This window comes from Didymosphaeria variabile, assembly GCF_027946475.1.
Source record: "Didymosphaeria variabile strain IMI 356815 chromosome Unknown scaffold_1, whole genome shotgun sequence".
NCBI classification, from domain to species: domain Eukaryota; kingdom Fungi; phylum Ascomycota; class Dothideomycetes; order Pleosporales; family Didymosphaeriaceae; genus Didymosphaeria; species Didymosphaeria variabile.
The window spans coordinates 567,665-589,413 of NW_026611620.1; the positions used below are offsets into that span (position 1 = coordinate 567,665).

The window sequence follows — 21,749 nt, forward strand, 5'->3', positions numbered from 1 at the left end:
GGCTCCACGTCATACTGGAGCTGGGGAACTCATCTCCGGCACTCACCGCCAACCCGGCAGCCGTGCGCTTGCTGTCATTGCCCCATAGCCATGCCAACGCTCGTCCAAAAGAAATTAAAAATGGGTATCTGTGCTCAAACGCAAGACGCATGCCATGCAAATGCCACTCCATCTTATGAAAAGCATAGCAAGAAACACAAACGCTCTCTAAATGTCGTCATCATCAATCCTTCAAGCAGTCCTCCCATCCGCCCTGTTGCGCAAGGAAGGTCTCGACTCGCAATCTGCAGTCTGCCAACCCGGCCCCAAGTGCCTCGTCCCACTGGCTCTCCACCAGTCCAACCTTTTCTTTTAAATCGTCCGTCAGTCGCCGCTCTTCGTCTTCCTTGATAGCCTTCATCTCCTGGGTCACACGCTCCAAGTCTTCACCCTCCATAATCCTTTGGGTCTCCAGCAACCTGGAGCCAGCGATCATGACACCAGTCTTGACCTCGTGAAGGAGGCATAGCAAGTTCGTTTGTGACTCGATGAACTGGTACGCGGAGCGACCGGCGTGGGCAAGGAGCGTGTACAGGTACTGCAGCGGGAAATCGTAGAAAGAAGGATTCTCCTCATATTCCGAGGGCGGAATCAGGATCTCGAAGCCACTCAGCCGCTTGGGAACCTTTTGCACGATTGCAAGCAGCCCCGGCGCGATATCCCAGAATGCCGAGAGTTGTGCTTCGACACCGCGTGTGACGTTTACCTCGATTGTGTTCATGAATTCTTCGTAACGTTTCAGGATATCCTTTTCCCAGGTGACTTTTCGGTCCTGAGCATCGCGCTGGAAGAATGCTGTTGCTTCCCTAACTTTCTGCTCGTTTGCGGATTGGGCATACGGCAGGACGATGATGTCCTTGTAAAGTTCGTTGCGCTCGTCTTCGAGCTCGAACATTTCTTTGTGCAGCTGCTCACGTGCCTCGAAAAGCCATTTCAGCAGGGTGAGCATCTCCAGCAATTCCGGTTGCTCGTCACCTTCCTCTTGCGTTTGGTTAGGGTTCAACTCCGACGCAGCGCTGTTCAAGCGACCTTTAAGGTGCTCAAGAGAAGCCGAAGCTTTGTTGATCCGTTCGCAGAACAACGCATGCAATGGGTTGGCAACTTCGGATTGGAACATGTCAAATGTCTTTTGAACAGAATCTTGCGCCCGCTGGTGCTCTCGGGTCTCAAAGTCTTTCTCAGCTTTGGCAGCGTCACCGTAGCTCATCACTCCGTTCCGAATATTTTCCTGTATATTGTAACGAAGCTGTGCCCTCCGGTCATTGAGCGATGCGTTCTCCTGCTCCTTTTGCGTTTTAATCTTCGTGTGGAAAACCTCCTTAGTCGTTTTCACTTCTTGAAGATCCGAAAAATTTCTCAGATTGATGCGAATCGAAGTTAGCTCGGGGTGGCTGTTGTTGACGGCAGGGTGGTGTCGCGGATAAGCCGGCGGTAGTGTCACTAGTCGAGAGACGTCCAGTTTTCGCGGATCAGGGGTCGTTGGCGCAGATCTGGGAAAGTATCTGAAAATGACCGTTAGCAATACATCTAACAAAATATGAATGTTCACTTACCCAACAGCTTGTTTACCTGGCGCCCCCTCATGAAGACCAACCTTCTCAGGCGGGTATTCACTCGATCCGTACGGCTGCCGGCTACTTGACTCTCCGCGATTCGCAGGTGAAGCGTCATCCTCTCCAACCCACTGCAGGCTTTCGCGAGCCTCCTTTGGTAATCCCATATACTTTGATTCGCGTTTGCTTCTTTCCAATTTGCGACCCCCATTGCCAGACGAAGCACCATCATTGCTCGCTTCCCACCACCGACTCGCGGATCGTCCCCGCGAATCTTCCTCATCTGGCACAGTGCTCATGGCCATGCTTGGAATCGGAGACAGGACCGGCTTGTAGTTCCACGACGCATCACGCGCACGTTGACTAGTCGCACTCGATGGCGACGCTGGCTCGGTATGAGGCGTGAAGTTTTGAACAGATGAAGCGGGACTTGCAGCTGTTGTGGGAATGGAAATGGGTGGCCTTGTGTCTAGTGACTCGCCGCTGGTAGACGCCTGCGATCTTCTGCCGCTAGGAGCGATAGATGCACTCTGGGCACTCGGTGTTGTGGACCTGCGACCTGAGGGGTTGGAAGAGCGCCACAGATCCCTTGTCAGGTCCACAATATCTCCCGCCATGGCATCGAAAGCTGCGGAATACATATCTCGCCGAAGTCGCGACTCGTTGACGATGTAGTCTGCGAACGCCTCCAACCTAGCCTGGTCTGACTGAGCTGCCATCTCTTTATCAATAAATTGACGATGTCGTTCGACGGCTGCTTCCATAAAAGCATCACCACCCACAGGTCGTGGCGTGCTGGACAGAGATGTTTCGACCTTTGCGCCCGAATTTTGAGATGCGTTTGATGTCGATCGAATTCGGGCCCCTGGACTGTCAGTCAGGCCTGTTTCAACATCGTTTCCATAATGACGGATGGGCGGGGTAGGAAGAGCCTTCGATGGAAATAATACAGGCTGCTTCTGAGTGCGAGAATTATCTAAACGTTCCGTACCTGGCGAGAAAGGAGGCGTCGCTTGAGGCCCAGTCAGCAAGCTGAGGCGGGGTGTAGAGTTCGATGAGCCAGGCTCTCCAACCGAATGTGAGCTTCTCGGCGAACGAAGGCCACCACTTCGTGGGGTGTTCTTCGTGACTGCATCACGCCGTTTGAGTCCACCCTCAGGACTGCCCAGGACCAGGTCGGCCGGTTTCGCAGCTTCCATGTCCTGTGCCCAAGGATTATTGTTCGGCTCGACTCGTTCTCGTGCAGCTCGGCTTTCGCTGCGACGTTCGCGAATACCTCGCGACGTTTGACTACCGCTGGGGTCGCGATAGAGCGTACTGCTTGAGTTCGAGGTTGAAGTTGTCGGTCCAGACGTAATGGAGCCAGATTCGCTTTCGACAGGCTGTGATGGGTGCTCTGGTGTTTCAAGTGCACGTGGGCTTGTGTCTATTTGCAGTCCTTGGGCAGCAGGCGAACGTGACCGCTGCCTCACAGGTTCATCTTGCCAGCCCACTGGCGTTGGTGGAATGGGCGTCAGAGTGCTTTGTCCAGGTCTTCGTGTCGGAGGTGCTGGCGCAAGTACAGACTGGCGACCGACAGTCGAATCAAGTCCACGTCCCAAACTTTGTGATCTGGAGCCAGGGGGCGGAGGACCAGGAGGCGGGGGTGGTAATATCGCTCCATGTCCCCAACTACCTTGAGGTAGTGTTGGGGTCTCATCACTAGGAGTCCTTGACTCTGAGGCAAGCACGCCGGTCGAAGCAGCCCTTCGTGCGCCGGGTGCTCTGACGGGCGACTGCGTGTCTGGACTCCATCGGTGGTCCGTAGGGAAAGCGCTTTGGAGAACATGATGGGAAGGTCGAGGTGGAGGAATACCTGGTGACGCTGGAGGCCGCTGCAGAGCTTCACTTGTACTGATCCGAAGTGCATCGATATTACTTGGACCGGGACTCCCTGATCCTCTATCGCGAAATTTGGATAGGCCGAACTTGGAGGTGAGTTTTTCTCGAGAGGCCGATCTTTTCGAACCAGTTGCAGGCGGTGGAGGAGGGAATTGTGAAAGTGACACCACACTTGTCGCGCTTTGAGGTACCACTATGGACCCGGGTCTGCTGTGAAAGAAGCCTGATGTCGGTCGAGACACGGGTGACGATGTGTAGTCGGACGGCGGCGGTGGTGGAGGTGGGTGACTCGCAGCGAATGCAGCAGCCGACATGTGCGGTGACGAGCCTGGGTTTGCATTCGCTGGTCGGCTTGGATTCTGACCTGGAGAGTACGGCGGAGGTGGGGAGGGCATTGACGCTATCGACCGTTAGTCTACTGCACCGTCTTCAAGCCATCTCAGCGCGTGTGTTGACGCGTTGCACCCGACATGATCTGGATACCGAGACATTGCTCCACTACACAGGACTGACGAGGCCGCCTGCAAGACGAACATACCTTCCATGCCCGTGACATCCTGAGACCGACTCGTCGCGACAGGAGTCTGGGTCGCCGAGTGCGGTACATACTGGCCGCCTACGGTGCCCCCACTGCGTGCCCATTGCTGGGGATTGTAGCCTGGGTTCCTCATTGCCATGGGCGATGGCGGCACTATTGGCGACGCGGCATAGGACGAAGGTGTGGGCGCGTAGGGGGAGAAGGACACGTTCAAGGGCGTCGCGCTCGCAGGCGTGTGGCCATGCGAGTATTGACCTGGCGGGGGCGCGAGCTGGGTATTGATTATCGGCGGTTGCACAGCTATCCGTCTTAGGGGAGACGTCTGCTGTGCGTGTGTCTGGTGGGGATAGGACCCTACGCGCGGCGACGGCGGCGGAGGAGGGAGGGGAGAGGAGCGCTCTTGTGCGAATGACATGGCTGCGTGCGTCTGTGGTCGCTGCAGACGATGCAGTGGAGCAGTGGGCTCGACGCCGAAGCCTCAGCGGCTCTTTCACACGACAGGCGAATCCAGGACTGCGATTCGAAGATGGTCGGGGACGATGTGCAGTAGCTGGGACGGGACTGCAAGACCCACAATAGGATCTTCTGGGGCCGGGGCGTACAGATGCAGCGGTTCCCCGTGCATCTTCGGAGAGGTCTCGCAATTCGTCCTGCCGGCCCAGCGCACGATGTTGAGGGTTGGCGGCGAGACTCTGCTCTAGGCGGGCTAACTGCATGGGCGGTGATTTGGAGGGGTGCTGCGACATGCAGCGAATAACGGGCGCCAGAGCCTGCAACGCGCAGGGACTCGCTGCAGCATCCCTGCACCATCTGGAGCCTCGGCGGCTAAGAATACAGGGCCGCTGCCCACCAGCCTCTCTGCACACGGCGGACTGTGCCTCTTCTGTCGCACAGCATGCGAACACTATGGGATCCCAAAACTCCGACGCGCCTCGTCAATGGCCACGCCTGTGACTCGTCCTCAAAGCCGGAGAATCTCTCGACTTTCCACACTCGTACGCTCCGTGCTTCTAAACTGGACGCTTCGAGTGGGGGGCTACCTTTACGACGGTCTGGCGATGATCCGCCGACCCCAGGCGTAAAAATAGCATGCGAGTACGATGCCCACACGAGAATGAGCTTGTCGCGCACAAGCGGCACGAACGTCTTTTAGCGAGCAGAAGCAGCCCACCACAAGCGCCGGCGCTTAAGCTGGACTATTCTTCCTCTTTGTCCGCTGGGTGCCCGGTCGAGAAACACATTGGAGGCGCGGTGAGGCAGCGCATTCGAAGTGTACGGAGGCCACGAAATGGCGTGTCAATCGCGTGTGAAAGATGACCGTGCATACTGTGCATGACACGCCCAATATCGGTGAACATGCGCGCAATATGGCTACGCCGCAACGTTGCCGCAGCCGCGCATTTCCGGTCTGTGTCCGAGAGTTTTTTCTGGAATATGTACGGGGGTCCAGATTGAGCTGCCGGTAGACAGCTGCAGGATTCGCTGGTCATACCTGGGCCGTGGTACTTGTCGGCCGTTCATGTAGCCATCTTGGCCCCACGATTGCCGAATACCATAGGTATGGCGCTCAGACACTGTTCTTTTTAAAGAGCGAGGTCGTGTAGACTCCGCATTGTCGACCGTGGAGCTGGTATGGTGGACTGTGCCGTCGCGGTTGTTGGCGGCACAGTTGCGGTGTAAACGAGTCGTGGGCGCCTTGTCTTTGTTGATCGAAGAAAGGAACCATCTTCTTGTACCGATGCAAATATAGCCTTCTCAGGTCAATGCATTTCAAGGCGATAGTGTGAGTAGTGAGGCTCGGAGGAGGCGACAGCCAGTAAGGAAAGAGGAAAGGGTAATCAAGGCAGGCGGGACCAGAGACAAGCAGGCGCGCCGCATCGTTGCTACACAGGCATACACTCTTGTAGGCTAGGTGAGCCATCGGCGTAACGGCGTAGCTAAGGCACGACCATGCTGTTTGAGACCGTGCTGAAGATCGCGTCGTTGGTGCATTGTATTGACGTCTCAACATGCAGCCTTGAACTGTCCCCATGGAAAAGCGAAAACCCTCGCCCTCGGGCTTGCAAGCCGTCGTACGCTGGATACATTCGTCTGCAAGACCACTGAACGTTGACTTACATGTCTTAGTTGTCGTGGACATGACCGCACGCCAGCCGGCTCCACACTCAAAGTGGGTCTGCTATCTCCGCACTTACGCCGACCTCGTCTGTGCATATACACTCAGTCTTTGGAGCGGCCTTGCTATAGTTAGTGGGTGACATTCACCGAGCCGTCGTCAGTATCTTCGAGGCATTTTCACCAGCGTTGACGCACTCGACTGAAGTCCTTGAATCCGAGTACTGAACCCAGCCGAGTCTCTGTTCACACATTCTCCAGTTCTCCAATGTCTCTCAAACCACCCCGAACTCCCTATCCGCACCCTCCAAATCTCACAGCACATACCGAAACTGCTTATTCTCCCTATCCGTCAGATCCAAAAAAGCATTCTCATTGCCGCCCTCTCCACCCTCCCCATCCTGCGCCTCCTCCCCATCCCTCCTCTTATTCTCCATCCTATTCATCGCATAAAACGCCCCCAGCACCAACACCGACAGCCCCCACAAGCAAAGCAGCGAGATCTTCGCATGCCTGTAGAACGGCCCATCGCGGAACGTCTGCGGCCCCGCCAAGTACGCAACACCCAGGAAAAGGAAGATGATAGAATTCGTCGTGTTCTTCTTCGTGTAGCCCGTAACATTGCTGCTCAGCATGCTGATGACGATGAACCACGCGGCGGTGGCCGAGCCCGAGGTGAAGAAGTACGCGACGAGCTGGCCGTACTTCTTGTAGTACGGGTCGTGGTAGCCGAGGCCGATGTAAAGGGAGGCCCAGAAGAGGGACCAGAGGGCTGCGGCTAGGGCGGCGAGAGAGCGCTGCTTGGTCATGTCGGCGAGGTATCCGAAGGCGAGGTTGCATAGGATGTTTATGGCGCCTTGCGGGATGTTGAGGAGGAGGGTTTCCTTGGTGGTGAAGCCGAGGGATTTGATGAGGATGGATTGGAGGAGGATGAGGCCTGCGGTGGGCATCTGGGAGGAGAGGACGAAGACGACGTATAGCCATGTCTGGGGGGTGGATTAGCTGGACTGCAGATGATTGAAGAAGAGGACGTGAGAGGAGATGACTCACGCGCACGTCTAGGAAGGCTTCCTTCGCTTGGTACCGCTTGTACTGCGTTGAGCCTGCGCCCTGATGGTTCTCGCGCAGACGCTCGACTGCTTGCGTTTTCTCTTCTTCGTTGAAGAAGCGCGCCTCCACGACCGAAGGCGCCATGTAGAACCACATGCACACTCCGAAAATCACAGACACTAGCCCGGTAGCCAAAGAGAGAATCCTCCAGCTCGAAAGCGCAGAGTGATGCTTCGACTGTCCATCGACACAACCGAATGCGATCAGTCCGCCGATGACGTTCGCCAGACCAATGCAGGACGACCAGATGCCGGTGCGGGATCCATGCTCGTACTTGCGGTACCACGCCGCAGTGATCAAGCTGAAGCCAGTGTTAATCGATGCTTCTAGTGCTCCAAGAATGGTTCTGTCTACCATCAGACCGGCGAAGTTCTGACAGGCAGCCATGCATGCTAAAACGATTCCCCAAGCGATGACACAGCCGGCGATCCACTTGGACGGCGAGTACGCCTGGAAGAAGCGGTTATGGATGGGCGCTGCGACAATGTAGCCGGCGTAGTAGATGGATCCAAGCCAGGTGAATTGGCTGGCTGATAGGCCTGCGTCGGCTTGGATGCCCATTACACCCGCATATGAGAGGCTACGTGGGATGTTTAGTCGAGCGTTCGCGAAAGAAAGTCAAATTTGCTTACACGCCCTTGTCCGGATACTGCAATATATACAACACGCATAGCCATGGTAGAATGTTCAAGTCAATCTTCCGCAACAGTTGTTTATTCGTCTCGTCGTCTATGGGCGTGGCAGTCGCATTCGCATACGCAGCCATCTTGTCCGCGCCTTTTGAAGCTGTTCTCATATGCACCTTTTCCAAAGCCACCGCATCTGCTTCGTCCGAAGCTCTACCGTCTTTATCAACTGGTGATTCTGTGTCTGCCGGCGCAGTCGAAATCTGCGTGTCCTTCGCCTCCATTTCGAGGTAACTTTGAGCACTTGCGAATAGAAGATCAGACGAGGCTGGGCGCACACCACAACCAGACTACAAGACATCAATTGTATATCAGCACTCCCCATTCAGGCCTTCTCCGAGGCCTCTATCAGTAGCTGCGCCTACATCCGTTCCGGCTGGCGGCACCCGTCCGGAAATAACGGCAACCTAAGTATCTCTACCACAACTTTGGATTGGCGTACTCACGGTGTTGTGGGGAAGTGACTGGGATGATTCGCTGATCATTTGATAAGGATGTCGAGCCTCGCGCGGGGAATAAATTATGTACATGATCACGCTCGGGCGATATGGTACATCGATGCTTCGCCGCGATGGTACACACCGGAAACGAGAACTGCTTGTGCCTTTTGTGACGTTCTGGGTAAGAGTGTTCTTGAGTGAATGGGCGCGCCTACGCGTTGGTGAGAGGAAACATGGCGCTTACTGCAGTCTTGTTCATTCCACGCTGATACATAGCATATGGAGACCTTGACCGACGCTCTGTGAAGAACTTGAGAGTGAGACATTCGAAGATATGAGAGGCTACGTGCATTTGCATGGTTTTGTAAGAAGCCGGAGTGAAGCCGGCCGATGCGAGGATTACGTAGGAGACGGTTGGTAGAGTAGTATTCTTGCTCTGTCGAGAGGGTTTCCTGCCGGGCGGGTGAAGAGGTGAAAGCAGGACGCACTCCCCGGTACCATTGGTACTCAAGCTGGTCATTCACTGATTGACACTCAAGCTGGTCATTCACTAACTAACATCCACAACTTTTGATACTATATATAATTTGTCTCTCCACCCTAATCATATAACTCAAGTACACCCACTGGCTTGGTCTAGTGGAGTCGGTCTGCAGAGCAATCAGGAGTTCCGAAAAGGTCTGCAGAGAAATCAGGAGTTCCTAACCTTGAGTTATATTTTTGTCAAAGTGCGTCTGTTCGATCCTAGTCCCGACCGACATTGGCCAATGCGATTGTTGAGGTAGCTGGAGATTATCACCACCGCAAAGGAAACCTTATCTGTCTACTGGATCGAATTCAAATTCGATACTGCATAGCAAAGCGATTCGTGCAGTGTCTCGGTGCGCTGCTAGACCGGTGTGGGTGGAACTGCGAAAAGTGGCTAGATAATAGCTCAAACAGCCCATAAGTACACAAATAACTAGCTGCAGGAGAAGTCACCGTGCGGGTATGTCCTAGGCCGCATTGTAGACTTTAGTTTGGAGATGGTAGGCTTAGCAGATTGGTGAAGATGAGGACCCACCTGCCAGTCGAATGCGCATCGTACATATTGCGACTTCCCAGCCGAATTTAGCCTCACGTGCGCATCCGCAGACCGGGAACAGGGCGATTATGTTTGTACGACCACACCATACTGTTCCGTGAAACAGCCGCCGTCATTTGCGACGCGTTATGCGCCCTGCAGTGAACGCGTTGAGCTGTCTGATGCTGTGTTCTCTCACCGCACGTCAAGACCGCGATGTCGGAAGCCGCCCTGCACGTCTCGCGATGACATGTCGCAACTTCACGACCGCAACCACGACCATTTCCTGCATCGGGGAGAGACGCAGCCGGCAGGTCTCTTGCCCTTGGATCGCGTGGTCTCATCGTCGCCGTCTTTGTGCTCCGCTTTTACCCATCGCGTCCGTGTGGATGCCACGCCGGCCCCTTCTGGAAGGCCTGACGAGATGGAATTTGCAATAGCACGCCCCGGTACCTGTGCGCATCCGCCAAGACGACTGTAGATAGATAGCCACGGGTCACGATAGCAAAGACGGGAGATAACACCAGATGCAAAAGAGGACATCTCCCGTCTCCGACCTCCGTCCTGTCTCCCTTACTGTGATGCGAGTCGCATGTCGGCAGCCTCCGCCTGCCTGTTCGAGCGCCACCAGGACATGGCCGCTGCCCAGGTGCGATGATCCTCACGTGACAGCAGCACACGAGCAACCAAGACGCCAGTCTGGCGATCCGAGGCGGGTTGCAGACCCCTCTCCACGGCGTGGTGAGGGCCCCGCACTGCAGCGTGTTGTGCGCGACGACCTGTTCATCAGCACCCTGCCGTGGCCGGCCCTCATCCGAGCGAGTGGACCCCGGCTAGGCTGACCCTTCCCATGGAGCTTGAACAAAAGTTGGCTAGGATTGGACAATCCCAAACGGCGAGACCAATTTTCTTGTAGATGCCAAGCCACACCGAGCAAACCCTTATCTCCTGGTGCGGGATGCCACAGAGATGACATTTTACGAGCACAGGCCGGTTTAAATAAAGCTTCGCTCCCTGCCAGTCCGAAGCCCGGCGCAGATCACCCTTCAACTTCGTACCATTTCAACCTTCAATACTGGTCGCGGCGTGGAGAGCACATTCAAGATGGGCTGGGTTCAAAATTTCAATCACTCGGTCGCAAAATCTCCCGTTGGTCGGTGGTTCCGTCTCGATGGCTCCGGACATGTCAGTTCATCCTATGTGCATTAGATGCAGCATGTATTGACGATTCCTTAGCCCAAAACCCGCACCGGAAGCTACTTCTTCACTGAGATGAGGGCTGGATTAGCGACCTTCTTCGCCATGGCGTATATCATTGCAGTCAACTGTATGTGACTATGGATTTGATCTTGCTTTCCATGCTAATGTGCGCACCTAGCATCCATCACTTCGCAAACCGGCGGAACTTGTGAATGCCCTGCTGATCAGATGACCGACCTGTGCGATAGCTACGAACCGTACCTCCTTTGTGTTCAGGAAATCAACCGCGACCTGGTTACTGCGACTGCCGCCATCTCAGCTCTGACCTCCTTCTGCATGGGTCTCTTTGCCAATATGCCAATCGGTCTAGCCCCCGGAATGGGCTTGAATGCGTACTTTACGTATACCGTCGTTGGCTACCACGGATCAGGTGCGTCACTTTCAGCGCCACTGCCCGTTTTGGTGCTCCTAGCCAGGGTGCTACTGTAGCCGCAACCAACTCGGTGGCTTGTGGTGGTAGTACAAGATTCTTTTGGAAAGTAGTACTAATTACTCTTATAGGCATGGTGCCGTATCAGGTTGCACTTACCGCTGTTTTCATGGAAGGCTTCATTTTTGTCGGTCTGACCCTTTTGGGTATCCGACAGTGGCTTGCAAGGTGAGTTCGCAACTTCCAACATCGTGGTTGGAGGAAGAGATTACAGCTCACTCCGCGCTTCCGACCCGAGATTCACCGCTTTGCGCCACGTGCAAAAAGAACTGTTGCTGACCTATCTCTCAGGGCGATTCCAGCTTCGATCAAACTCGCGACTGGTGTGGGCATCGGCCTATACCTTACGATCATTGGTTTGAGCTACTCTGCCGGTATTGGAGTCATCACTGGCGCCAAATCGACGCCCCTCGAACTCGCTGGGTGCGTCAACACGCCTGACCAGTTCGATGCTGACGGTATTGCCTGCCTCGGTTCCTACAAGATGCGCAACCCGGCAATGTGGATTGGAATTTTCTGCGGTGGCTTTGTAACCGTCATGCTGATGATGTATCGCGTCAAGGGTGCCATCATTGCCGGTATCCTGCTCGTCTCGATCATCTCCTGGCCCCGCTCGACTTCGGTTACTTACTTCCCGCATACCACGCTTGGAGACTCTTCCTTCGACTTCTTCAAGCAAGTTGTCACCTTCCGTCCCATCAAACACATCCTAGGTGCTCAACAATGGGATATTTCCGGGCACGGCGGACAGTTCGCCCTGGCTTTCATCTCCTTCCTCTACGTTGACATTCTGGACTGCACTGGTACTCTGTACTCCATGGCCCGATTCGCCGGCTTGATCGATGAGCGCACGCAGGATTTCGAAGGCAGTTCTATTGCGTACACGGTTGACGCGCTCGGCATCTCGATTGGCAGTCTGTTCGGCTCTCCTCCAGTGACCGCTTTCATTGAAAGTGGTGCTGGTATCTCTGAGGGAGGTAAGACAGGGCTGACTGCCATGATGACCGGATTCTGCTTCTTCATCTCCGTCTTTTTTGCGCCCATCTTCGCTTCCATCCCTCCATGGGCAACTGGTTGCACGCTGGTCATTGTCGGATGCCTCATGGCCTCCGCCGCAAAGGACATCAACTGGCGCTACATGGGCGATGCCATTCCGGCATTCCTCACCATCACCATCATGCCTTTCACCTACTCGATCGCTTACGGTATGATTGCGGGTATCCTCTCATATACCATCATCAACGGCCTTGTGTGGGTCATCGAGAAGGCCTCTGGTGGCCGCATCGTCCCCGAGCACAAGGAGGAGAAGGACGCATGGACTTACAAGATCCCTGGCGGCTTCCTACCGCCGTGGGTCAACCGTATCCGTAGCGGAAAGAAGGACTTCTGGAGGAGCGATGACGAGACGGCCGGTGTGCCTACTGGCACTGGCGTGGTCAGTGAGCGCAAGAGTGAGACTAGTGATGTTCCCGTGGACAACGAGAAGGGCCCGAAGGTGGCTTAAAAGTGGACATGGGGGCGGCGATTTTGCATTTCAGGATAGCTAGCATGGCAGGCCAACGTGTTGGATGACGGCCTTGTATTTTCACGTTGTATGAACATCCGGTATCGGCATGATAGACGGTTGGCTGAACTGCTCAGCAGGACGGGAAGATCGATGAGATACCCTCGCTTCAAAATGATTATGTTTGACAATGAGAGACCACAAGATTCACTCGATATCTAGCTTGTGTCACGCGACTCGAGTCCTCTTGAGTCACGAACTCTTTCTACCGCCGAGGGAGTGACCCACTGCTTCGTACAGTTCCCCAACCACAAGCATCGTTTGTACGAAAACGAGTAATCACGGCGTGACATCGCCGTTTCGCTCCCCGAAAAGCAATGGTCGGAGAGACGGCGAATCGGAGCGGCGATTGTGAAGCCCCGGTTCTCGGCCTACCCCTCCGCTTGGCTCGCCAACATCGAGGCACATGCAGGTGCATAGGGCTAGCCAGCAATAAAATCGTGGGAGGTTACCATAACCGTTCCGTGTCTGCCGTCGGCTGCGTTCTCGTTGATTTCGCCCGACGATCCTATAATATCGACTCTTGCGAACGATCGCGGCGCCCTCGAGGTACTTGACGAGAATTGGACAATACGATTACGCAGCACGGCGGATACGGATACGGGTACTCCCGGCAGCCCACGCTTACAGAGGCATTGGAAAGCAACAATTTGAAGCCAAGAGCAGAGGACATACCTGGGCATTGGCGAGCACTGCCTACTCTGCCAACCCAATAGCGATTTTTCTAGAGCACCTGCGACGTTTGGAGTGACTGAAGCAAGACCCCACCAAGAACAGTCACATAGGGTAAAACCGATACCACAGCAGCGAGCCATGCCCGCCGTCGTAGAAGTCGAAGCCGTCACGGCAAACGGTCACGTAAATGGCAAAACCGGAGACCTGGTAGACCACACACCCGCACACTCCGCCTTCGCCTCAATACCAGACGTTATCCAGGCCGTCGGTACGTTCACCCACCCACTTTCCCCCACGTCCATCCTGCTAACAACCACCGCCCACAGCAAACGATGAGTTCGTCATCGTCCTCGACTCCCCCTCGCGCGAAAACGAAGGCGACCTCATCATCGCCGCCTCCGCCCTCACCCCCGCAAAAGCCTCCTTCATGATCCGCTACTCCTCCGGCTACATCTGCGCGCCTCTCCCCGTTGCGCGCGCCGCGGCGCTACACCTCCCCCAGATGGTCACCGAGAACGCGGACCCGAACCAGACGGCATACGCTGTCACCATTGACGCCGCACACCCCGACGCGACAACGGGGATATCAGCCACGGATCGAGCGCGCACGTGCAATATGCTCGCTGATCCCGCGGCGAAGGCGAGCCACTTCAGGCGGCCGGGGCACATACTCCCTTTGCAAGCGCGAGAGGGCGGCGTCCGCGTACGCCGGGGGCACACCGAGGCAGCAGTCGATCTTTGCCGATTAGCTGGGAAGGGAGACGTTGGCGTCATCTGCGAGTTGATCACGGACGGGGAGAAGGTCGAGGGAAAGACGGAGCTTGTAGGAGGGGGCATGATGAGGAGAGACGACTGCTTGAAGTTCGGCAAGGAGTGGGGGATTAAGGTGTGTACGATTGAGGATTTGGTGACGTATATTGAGGAGAATGAGGGAAGTTGGCGGTGGAGGGAGGGATTATTGAGGGGTGGAAGAGGGAGGTTGGAATACTGGGGATGCTGGTGAGGATGGGGTCGATTGCCTTCCTGCGACTACGGAACCCGTCCACAAGCATGCATCAAAGAGCTGTCTCCTCGCGGAGCATTCGCGAAAGTCGCTGCATTAGATTCCTTTCCTTGTGTTAGTCCCACTCCGATCTCACGGCATTTCTACTTTGTATGTGTGAAAGCATGCCTTGTATATAGTTCTTTGGCTACTGCTCGCCTATCAATTCCGTCGAAGCACCTCCGTGCGCTCGAAGGTGCGTGCTTGATTTACTCGTATGTCTAGCATTGTTATGCGGGTGAGAGAGTAATGGTGCTCCTCAGAAAAGGGAGAGTAAAGTCAGGATTTCTATTGATGACTAGAGCGGGCTACAGCATATGTTCCTAAATTGCATTTTGAAACACACATGATATGGTAAGTCACCATAAGGTAGACGAACAAGCTATATTTGCTGCCTGCTAATTGGTATGCGCTGGCAGCCTCAGTTGGGAACACATAAGCGACAGGCACCACTAACAGTTTCTATAGAGCTTCAACGATCGGAAGGGCAACCTTATGTTTCTTCGGCAGCGGACCGTGCATTGCGGCGGTGCACTTCAATGAGCCTATACTGGACATTTGAGGACGGCCCACACCAAGCGATTTCTTCTTCCCGTCAAGCGGCAAGCTCTAGTCCATCCAGCAGTCGCGCTGGCGCCTCGATAGCTCACGACGCCAATGTTCACATAGATAACTACCGCCAAACAATGAAAGAAGAAGACTTCTTTGTTCGATGGATGAAGTGCTCAATATGTTTCTTGTTTGACAGTGCGCCATAGCTCAGATATAGCTATTTATTCTTTGCTATCTTTCATCTATTCTTCGAAATGGAAGCAAATTTCTAGTGTCGTTTGCGCCACTTTTCTCGTTCATGCTTTCTCGTACGCATGAACAGAACAGGAAGCGCCTTTGGAGACATCGTTTAAAAGCAGCTCTCAGGAAATCTACATATCCGTCACAATGTATCGAATCTTACGTTGACGTCTTACTCGACTATTGATTTTCGCCACATACTTCCCAGCACTATAGTGTATCACCACCGCTCAGAATTACTACGCAACCGAAATGGTGCCTTTCCCTAATAAGCACATACGCAGGAGAATATGGAGGAAATACATCAAGAAGGACCCCATATGTGAAGAAGAATCCGAAGATCAAATCGCCATGATAAACGATGAATACTGGTCGCCGGCGGGCATTACAGAATTCGCGGAAAGAGTTCACCTGTCTGGGAATACCATCTATTTAAAGACCCGGAGGATCTTAATGCATTTTTGGATTTATACCCCCATAATGAGTTACTCTTGCGTAAGATCATCATCGATGATTCTATGGCTTATCTTGACAACTTGTTCCATACTTGTAGTAGGTTGGCGAGCGTTCTCAAAAGGTTGCCAAACCTTCAAGAGGTCACAATCGGTATCGATGAGGTGGGCTTGGTCCGCGACTGGTCTCGAGAACGCAACGGACAACAAGAGATTGTTATGCGACCACAAGATATAGGCTTCCAGCTCAACCTGATCATACTGCCTGCGGTGCACGAACTTCGCCAGCTGCGCATTCCAAAGGTTGTCTTCTCTGATACCCATGAACACATCGTGTGGAAATATAAAGATAGCTGGCCGGATAAATACAAGGTTCCCCGCGGTCCTATACCGGGTGGAGTGCTAGAAACCCTCATCGCGCCAGAAATGATGCAGTCGCGGAAACCCTCTCGCAAGCGCAAACGAGAAGAGAAAACGCCCCCCAACCCGAAAAAGTATCTCAAGATCCTAGACTTCCCCCCGGAGTTGCGGAATCGCGTTTACGAACAACTTCTCGTACAGAAAGGAGCGGTCAACCCCTCACTACGCATCCCCAGCTCCCACAGGTATTACCGCCACAAGAGGCTTCACGTACCTCCTCCAATCCCTTCTGTCCTCGCGTTCCTTCGGTTCAACAAACAAATTTACGCAGAAGCCTCCAAGATTTACTACTCACACAACGACTTCATCTTCTACGCACCCACCCAGTTCCTTGCCTTCTACGCAGCCATCGGCCACGTACAACGCTCTTCCCTCGAGTCAATCGGCATCTGGTGCTACCAATACAGCGACGCACCCATCCCCGCCACAACAGTCATCGGCCTCGTCATGCAGCAACTCCAGACCCTCCCTCACCTCAAAAAGCTCAAACTCTTCCTCCCCCTGAACGAAGACTCCCTGACCTTAAAAGACCCCACATATCTAGACTGGGAGCACCTCGACGACCTTCGAGCGCTGCGCCGCAGGGGCGTCAAGATTGAGGTTAGTTGTCCGCGGGCGGATAGGATTCTGTGGGTGAAGCAGAATCAGTATTGGGTGGGGAAGGGCTTGGTAAGGCCATCGACTACTAATACGCTGACGAGGGCGCAGAGGGCTCAGCGCGTGGTGGATCACTGTGATGAGATAGCGGATAGGATTGATAGGGAGCATGGGGATACGCCGCCTGCGACGCCGACGTCGTCGATTGAGCGGAGTGAGAGCTCAAGCTCAAGCTCCGATAGTGACTTTTTGTAGAATGATGGATGTGAAGAGTAAGAAGAACAGGCGCAGGATGGGAGAGAGTGAAGAAAGGAAGATACCGCAGACTTTTGTTGATAGCGATTTAACTGGTTGCTAGCTGCATGTAGAAGCTAGAAACATCCTCAGTTGATTACCGCCAGCTGTTACTCAACAACAATACCATAGGATTTAATACGTCTTAGATGAGATGACTTGCAAGGCTGATTTCTGTAAGGTGTGTCAATTTATCTAGAAAAAATAAGTAACGTTAGTAGTAGAGCTGTAGAGTAGTGCACAAGGGTGCAGATGTCGCACGATGCCTTGGAAGGATGGCGACGGTAGGGACTTTTCTATATGATTAGGTAACCACTCTTTGATCCTTTCATTTGATAGAGATTTGATCTGGCGCTGCGAAGTATATGACAGAAGTACTTACTGTTTTCAACAACCGTGGGTGGACGGAAGAAATGAGCTTGCCCACGTCCTGGCCGTAGCATGTAAATTGTCAAAGTCGCGCAAATCAATATCCAGGGACCACTTCACTGACACATATCCAACGGCGATGTTGTACATAATAGTGCTAATTGTATGTAGGATTACCGGTAGATTGCAAGGATAGCCTGTGCAATCACCTGTAACCTACTGCTATATGCCGCTACGTTGATCTGTACCTGAATTTAGTTCCGTGATCGACCAATCTGACCTCGACGCTAGAAAGGTCTTGCCTGGGTAGTACTCAGGTCAACAGTTCTGGATGCTTTTGCTTACTTCTGATCCAATCCAAGCACTTCGTACCTGCCTCTTCTATTGAGAACGCCCAGTATCTGCATTATCAGTGGGCATATACTCCTTCCGGGTTGTGTTCTCCTCCGACCTCAACATGAGGCAAGAAAGCTGAGGTGGGCTAGCATTAGCAAACTACTCCTACCTGACTCTCCAGGTTTGCAATTTTCCACCACACAGCCTCGCTCTACGATCACCACTACGACGTCCACCGCCCCCACACGACAATCAAGCTTCTCGAAGCATAAGATTCTCCGTCGCCAAGCCCAATGCCAAGATCTCCACTGCAGGTTGTCACACCTCCTTCTACACGTGACGCTTTCACTTTCGAATTCCAGGATTTTACACGATCGAGCTATCTCCGTATCCTTGCTGAGCTGCGACAGGGGTCGGCTGTGACACTAATTTTCCATCCAATTACCCCATGAATTAGCCGTAAAGGGTACTCGCTTCCCCAGATTCTATGCATTCCGGTATTGCGCTGCATGCAGGTCGCCCAGCGGTGTGCATTACCCCGGACTAACATTGAGTCGCCGTTTCGAAAATAGTGCGTACCTCGTGGGAAGCGAGCATGTCGGCGGGCAAAGCTTGGAGATAGAGGTGGAACAATGAGGGTGGGAGCCGGACGGAAGATGGAAATGGAGTTGCACAAACCAGGTGTGAAGATGTGGACCGGCGACAGCATGACGATGAGGTATAAAGCTGGGGGTTTGGAATTGCGAATGCTTTGTTGTGCTCAAGAGACATCAATCAATCCGTCTGAAGCAAAAGAAGAATACTCATCATGCACTCCCAAGCACTCCTGCTCGCGGCCCTCACCGGTATCGCTTCCTCTGCCCATATTGCCGCCCGTGCGACCACCAATACGAACCTCCAGACTGCCTTCCCTGCCTCGAGTGGGACTACCAACCTCGCTGCTGTACGCACTCTTGCAGCTGGAGAAACCCTCGATGGAGGCATGAAACAGTGGGACCGTAGCCGTACGCAATTTCCTTCTAACCACGGGTTATTTCGGTCGAAAGTCTAACATGGAGTCAGCATCCACCTGCAACGAACAAGCGGAAGGCGGCGACTCGGACGCAGTCTTCCTCCTCCAAGACGGCGCCGTTCTGTCCAACGTCATCATCGGTCCCAACAACGGCGAGGGTGTGCACTGCCTAGGTACGTGCACGCTGAACAATGTTTGGTGGACGGACGTGTGTGAGGACGCTGCGACATTCAAGCAGTCGTCTGGCACTTCTTATGTCAACGGTGGTGGTGCTCGCAAGGCAGACGACAAGGTACTGCAACACAATGGTGGTGGAACTGTTGCTGTTAAGAACTTCTGGGCGGAGGATGTTGGGAAGGTAAGTCTAGCTGAACATAAGTGTATACTGTCGGAGCTGACATCTAGTAGGTCTACCGATCGTGCGGAAACTGTGGAACTCAGTACGCAAGGAAATCGACTTTCGACAACATCAAGATGAGCGGTGGCAGCGTTGTTGCAGGCGTCAACGGCAACCTCGGAGACACCACTTCGATCAAGAACTCGTGCGTGCTGGATGGCGCCAGCCACGTCTGCTGGCTTTACAAGGGCGTTACTTCTGGCGAACCTTCCAAGACAGCATCGGCTCCTGATGGCAAGGTCTGCGCGACCAGCAGCGTAAAGACAAGCGGATGCTAAGCGGATGCTGGGTGCCGAGTTGCGCAGGCGTGCCGGGGTAGCGACCAATTGTTACCTAAAAGGGATACCGAAATGTGGACCATCGCTTTTACCTGTATATAGTTACATTGTATGAGTTTACATACTGCACATCCAAAGATGTAGATGATGATGATGATGATGGTGTCAATTTGATCGTGATTCCCGGAGATTTGGAAGGGTCAACGCCACATGTGGCTTCCACATCAGCCACTTGATGACGTCGGAGACAAACACGTCTTGTCGCGCTTCCAAGGTTGTAGCTTTTGTACAGACATTGTGGAGAGCTTCTGCTACCTTCCTCTTTCTCCTACATAGCACGCGACATTTTGGTCGGTGCAATATACGAAATCATGAAGCCGCGGATACAATCCTTGCAGAACCTCACGCGCATCTCGCGACCCTTCCCTACACCATCCATCACCAGGCAAATCCCAGCCTTTCGCTACCCTCCGCGGAAGACGTTCCAAAGCTTGCAGCTCCGAAATTTCGCTTTTTCGGCTCGTTCGAAGCTCGAAGACAAGAAGCAATACGACTATTCAAGCCCCAATGCCAGACCAGCAATCGAGCTCGATCACCATGTCACAAAGGCAGAACAAGAAGACTACGACCAGAAGGTCGAGAGAGAAATGAAGGACAAGCAAATACGCTCGCCATGGAACAGAGAAGGTAGCGACGTGCCGCCAGTAGCACGACAAAGGAGTGCTGGCGCCATGACCAAGGGTAAAGTCTACGTGCCAATTGCACAACGCAGGTCCTGACAATTGCATCCAGGAAAACTATTGACGACACCCTCCCGCATGCTCAAGCTTATCCTGCCATTGACAACCAAAGACACGAACAGCGACCGCAAAGATGTCGAACCCCTCGCCCTTCTTGTCCACCCGCAACAGCCACTCTCCTACTTGGAGCGACTCATTCAGGCAGAGCTTCCCAAATTGAAGGACGAGAATGGCCATGAGCGCATACCGAACGTGTATTTCCGCGCCGAAGACTCTATGCAAGACTCTATACAACCCTCGGAAGCGGAAAAGACGCCCGTGAGTGAAGCCAACGAGACATTGGATGAGCAGGAAGGAGAAGAGGACTTCGAGAAGGTTGATGAGATTCGCATCCAGGGCAAGACCGAGAAGACGGGCAAATTGAATTCAGCAACGGATAGGAAGACACCTGACGAAGCTGCGCAGCTGCGAGGCGGTCCCGGCAAGGGCGGCGTAGAATCGTACTCTGGTCTCGGACACGAGGCACCAGCGACCAAGGAAGAAGAGCGGAAGTTCGTGCGTTGGTCTAGTAGTACCGAGATTGGAGACTTCATCCGTGACGCTGCAAGAGGCCAGGAATTCGCCGTCGAAATTGAAGGCGCACCGGAACATGTCCGCGTTGGCGTGCCCTCATTCAACGACAGGACGTACTACCTGCGCATGCGTCTGCGGAAGCTCTCAAAGAATATTGCTGGCATGGCCGAGTTGAAAAAGGAGTGCGACCATCTCGCACACAAGAGCGCGCAGCGCGTTGCCCAGGCGGGCTTCGCTGGTATAATAGGATGGTGGCTCGTCGTGTACCATCTTACCTTTCAGACTGAGCTTGGCTGGGACGTCATGGAGCCTGTCACAGTAAGCTGATGTCCTTCCATATGCCTTCCCTCCAACGCGAACTCTGCACAGCGCTGTATCCATCCGGGTGACCTGGGACCACACCGGACACCAAACGCTGAAGTCGACTACAAGCATTCCCAAGATCTCTTACTATATCGATATGAACAAGTCGCTAACGAAAGTAGTATCTCGTCGGTCTTAGCACCCTAATCGGCGGTTATATGTGGTTCCTATATCACAATCGCGAAGTCTCGTACCGCTCCGCGATGAACTTCACCATCTCCCGCCGACAGCAGAAACTGTACACTCAGCGTGGCTTCGATCTGCGCAAGTGGGAGACTCTCATCGAAGAAGGTAACGCTCTACGCAAGGAGATCAAGGCCGTCGCCGACGAATACGACGTTGAGTGGGACGAGCTAAAGGAGGAGAAGGACGAGAAGGTCGCCGAGGCACTCAGGGATGAGCGCAAGAGACAGAAGAGCAAGGATAAGGACGACGACGATGACAAGGGAGACAAGCCGAAGGCCAAGGGTGATCATTGAAAGCTAAGTGGGAAAGGCATTGCACAGCGAGGCGTTTAATACAGGTTGATCTTTGGGATGGCATACATATTGGCATGGCGGCTGTATACCCCATTGCATTAGTACGTACATATTTAATTGATTTCAGTGTATTACTATTGAGTTTGTCGCGCTTGACGAAACTTTCTGGTACATCTTACAGTGAAATTCAACGTGGACAATAGCGGGGTGATATTATTATCAATCTTATAGACGACAAGATTGATACCTGA

General features: G+C 53.7%; 7 protein-coding genes across 7 annotated transcripts; 5 read left to right on the forward strand and 2 right to left on the reverse strand.

The window, feature by feature from the left end:
• Positions 1–223: 223 nt before the first annotated feature.
• On the reverse strand, positions 224–4,426 carry N0V89_000155 (uncharacterized protein; the record flags this gene model as incomplete). The annotated part of the gene is made up of 3 exons (XM_056208980.1): positions 224–1,541; positions 1,593–3,873; positions 4,012–4,426. The coding sequence occupies 3 exons, from the start codon at positions 4,424–4,426 to the stop codon at positions 224–226; spliced, it is 4,014 nt and encodes a 1,337-aa protein (XP_056075802.1).
• A 2,014-nt stretch (positions 4,427–6,440) lies between these two features.
• Positions 6,441–8,146, reverse strand: N0V89_000156 (uncharacterized protein; the record flags this gene model as incomplete). The annotated part of the gene is made up of 3 exons (XM_056208981.1): positions 6,441–7,112; positions 7,177–7,816; positions 7,869–8,146. The coding sequence occupies 3 exons, from the start codon at positions 8,144–8,146 to the stop codon at positions 6,441–6,443; spliced, it is 1,590 nt and encodes a 529-aa protein (XP_056075803.1).
• Positions 8,147–10,529: 2,383 nt separating this feature from the next.
• Positions 10,530–12,619, forward strand: N0V89_000157 (uncharacterized protein; the record flags this gene model as incomplete). The annotated part of the gene is made up of 5 exons (XM_056208982.1): positions 10,530–10,610; positions 10,662–10,752; positions 10,804–11,055; positions 11,187–11,283; positions 11,407–12,619. The coding sequence occupies 5 exons, from the start codon at positions 10,530–10,532 to the stop codon at positions 12,617–12,619; spliced, it is 1,734 nt and encodes a 577-aa protein (XP_056075804.1).
• An 873-nt stretch (positions 12,620–13,492) lies between these two features.
• RIB3 (3,4-dihydroxy 2-butanone 4-phosphate synthase) lies at positions 13,493–14,357 on the forward strand (the record flags this gene model as incomplete). The annotated part of the gene is made up of 2 exons (XM_056208983.1): positions 13,493–13,622; positions 13,681–14,357. 2 exons carry the CDS (start codon positions 13,493–13,495, stop codon positions 14,355–14,357), a joined length of 807 nt encoding a protein of 268 aa, XP_056075805.1.
• Positions 14,358–15,440: 1,083 nt separating this feature from the next.
• N0V89_000159 (uncharacterized protein) lies at positions 15,441–16,912 on the forward strand (the record flags this gene model as incomplete). The annotated part of the gene is made up of 2 exons (XM_056208984.1): positions 15,441–15,601; positions 15,745–16,912. 2 exons carry the CDS (start codon positions 15,441–15,443, stop codon positions 16,910–16,912), a joined length of 1,329 nt encoding a protein of 442 aa, XP_056075806.1.
• Positions 16,913–18,464: 1,552 nt separating this feature from the next.
• On the forward strand, positions 18,465–19,343 carry N0V89_000160 (uncharacterized protein; the record flags this gene model as incomplete). Its single annotated transcript, XM_056208985.1, has 3 exons — positions 18,465–18,660; positions 18,719–19,026; positions 19,077–19,343. The coding sequence occupies 3 exons, from the start codon at positions 18,465–18,467 to the stop codon at positions 19,341–19,343; spliced, it is 771 nt and encodes a 256-aa protein (XP_056075807.1).
• Positions 19,344–19,714: 371 nt separating this feature from the next.
• On the forward strand, positions 19,715–21,498 carry N0V89_000161 (uncharacterized protein; the record flags this gene model as incomplete). The annotated part of the gene is made up of 3 exons (XM_056208986.1): positions 19,715–20,084; positions 20,136–20,974; positions 21,142–21,498. The coding sequence occupies 3 exons, from the start codon at positions 19,715–19,717 to the stop codon at positions 21,496–21,498; spliced, it is 1,566 nt and encodes a 521-aa protein (XP_056075808.1).
• Positions 21,499–21,749: the final 251 nt, after the last annotated feature.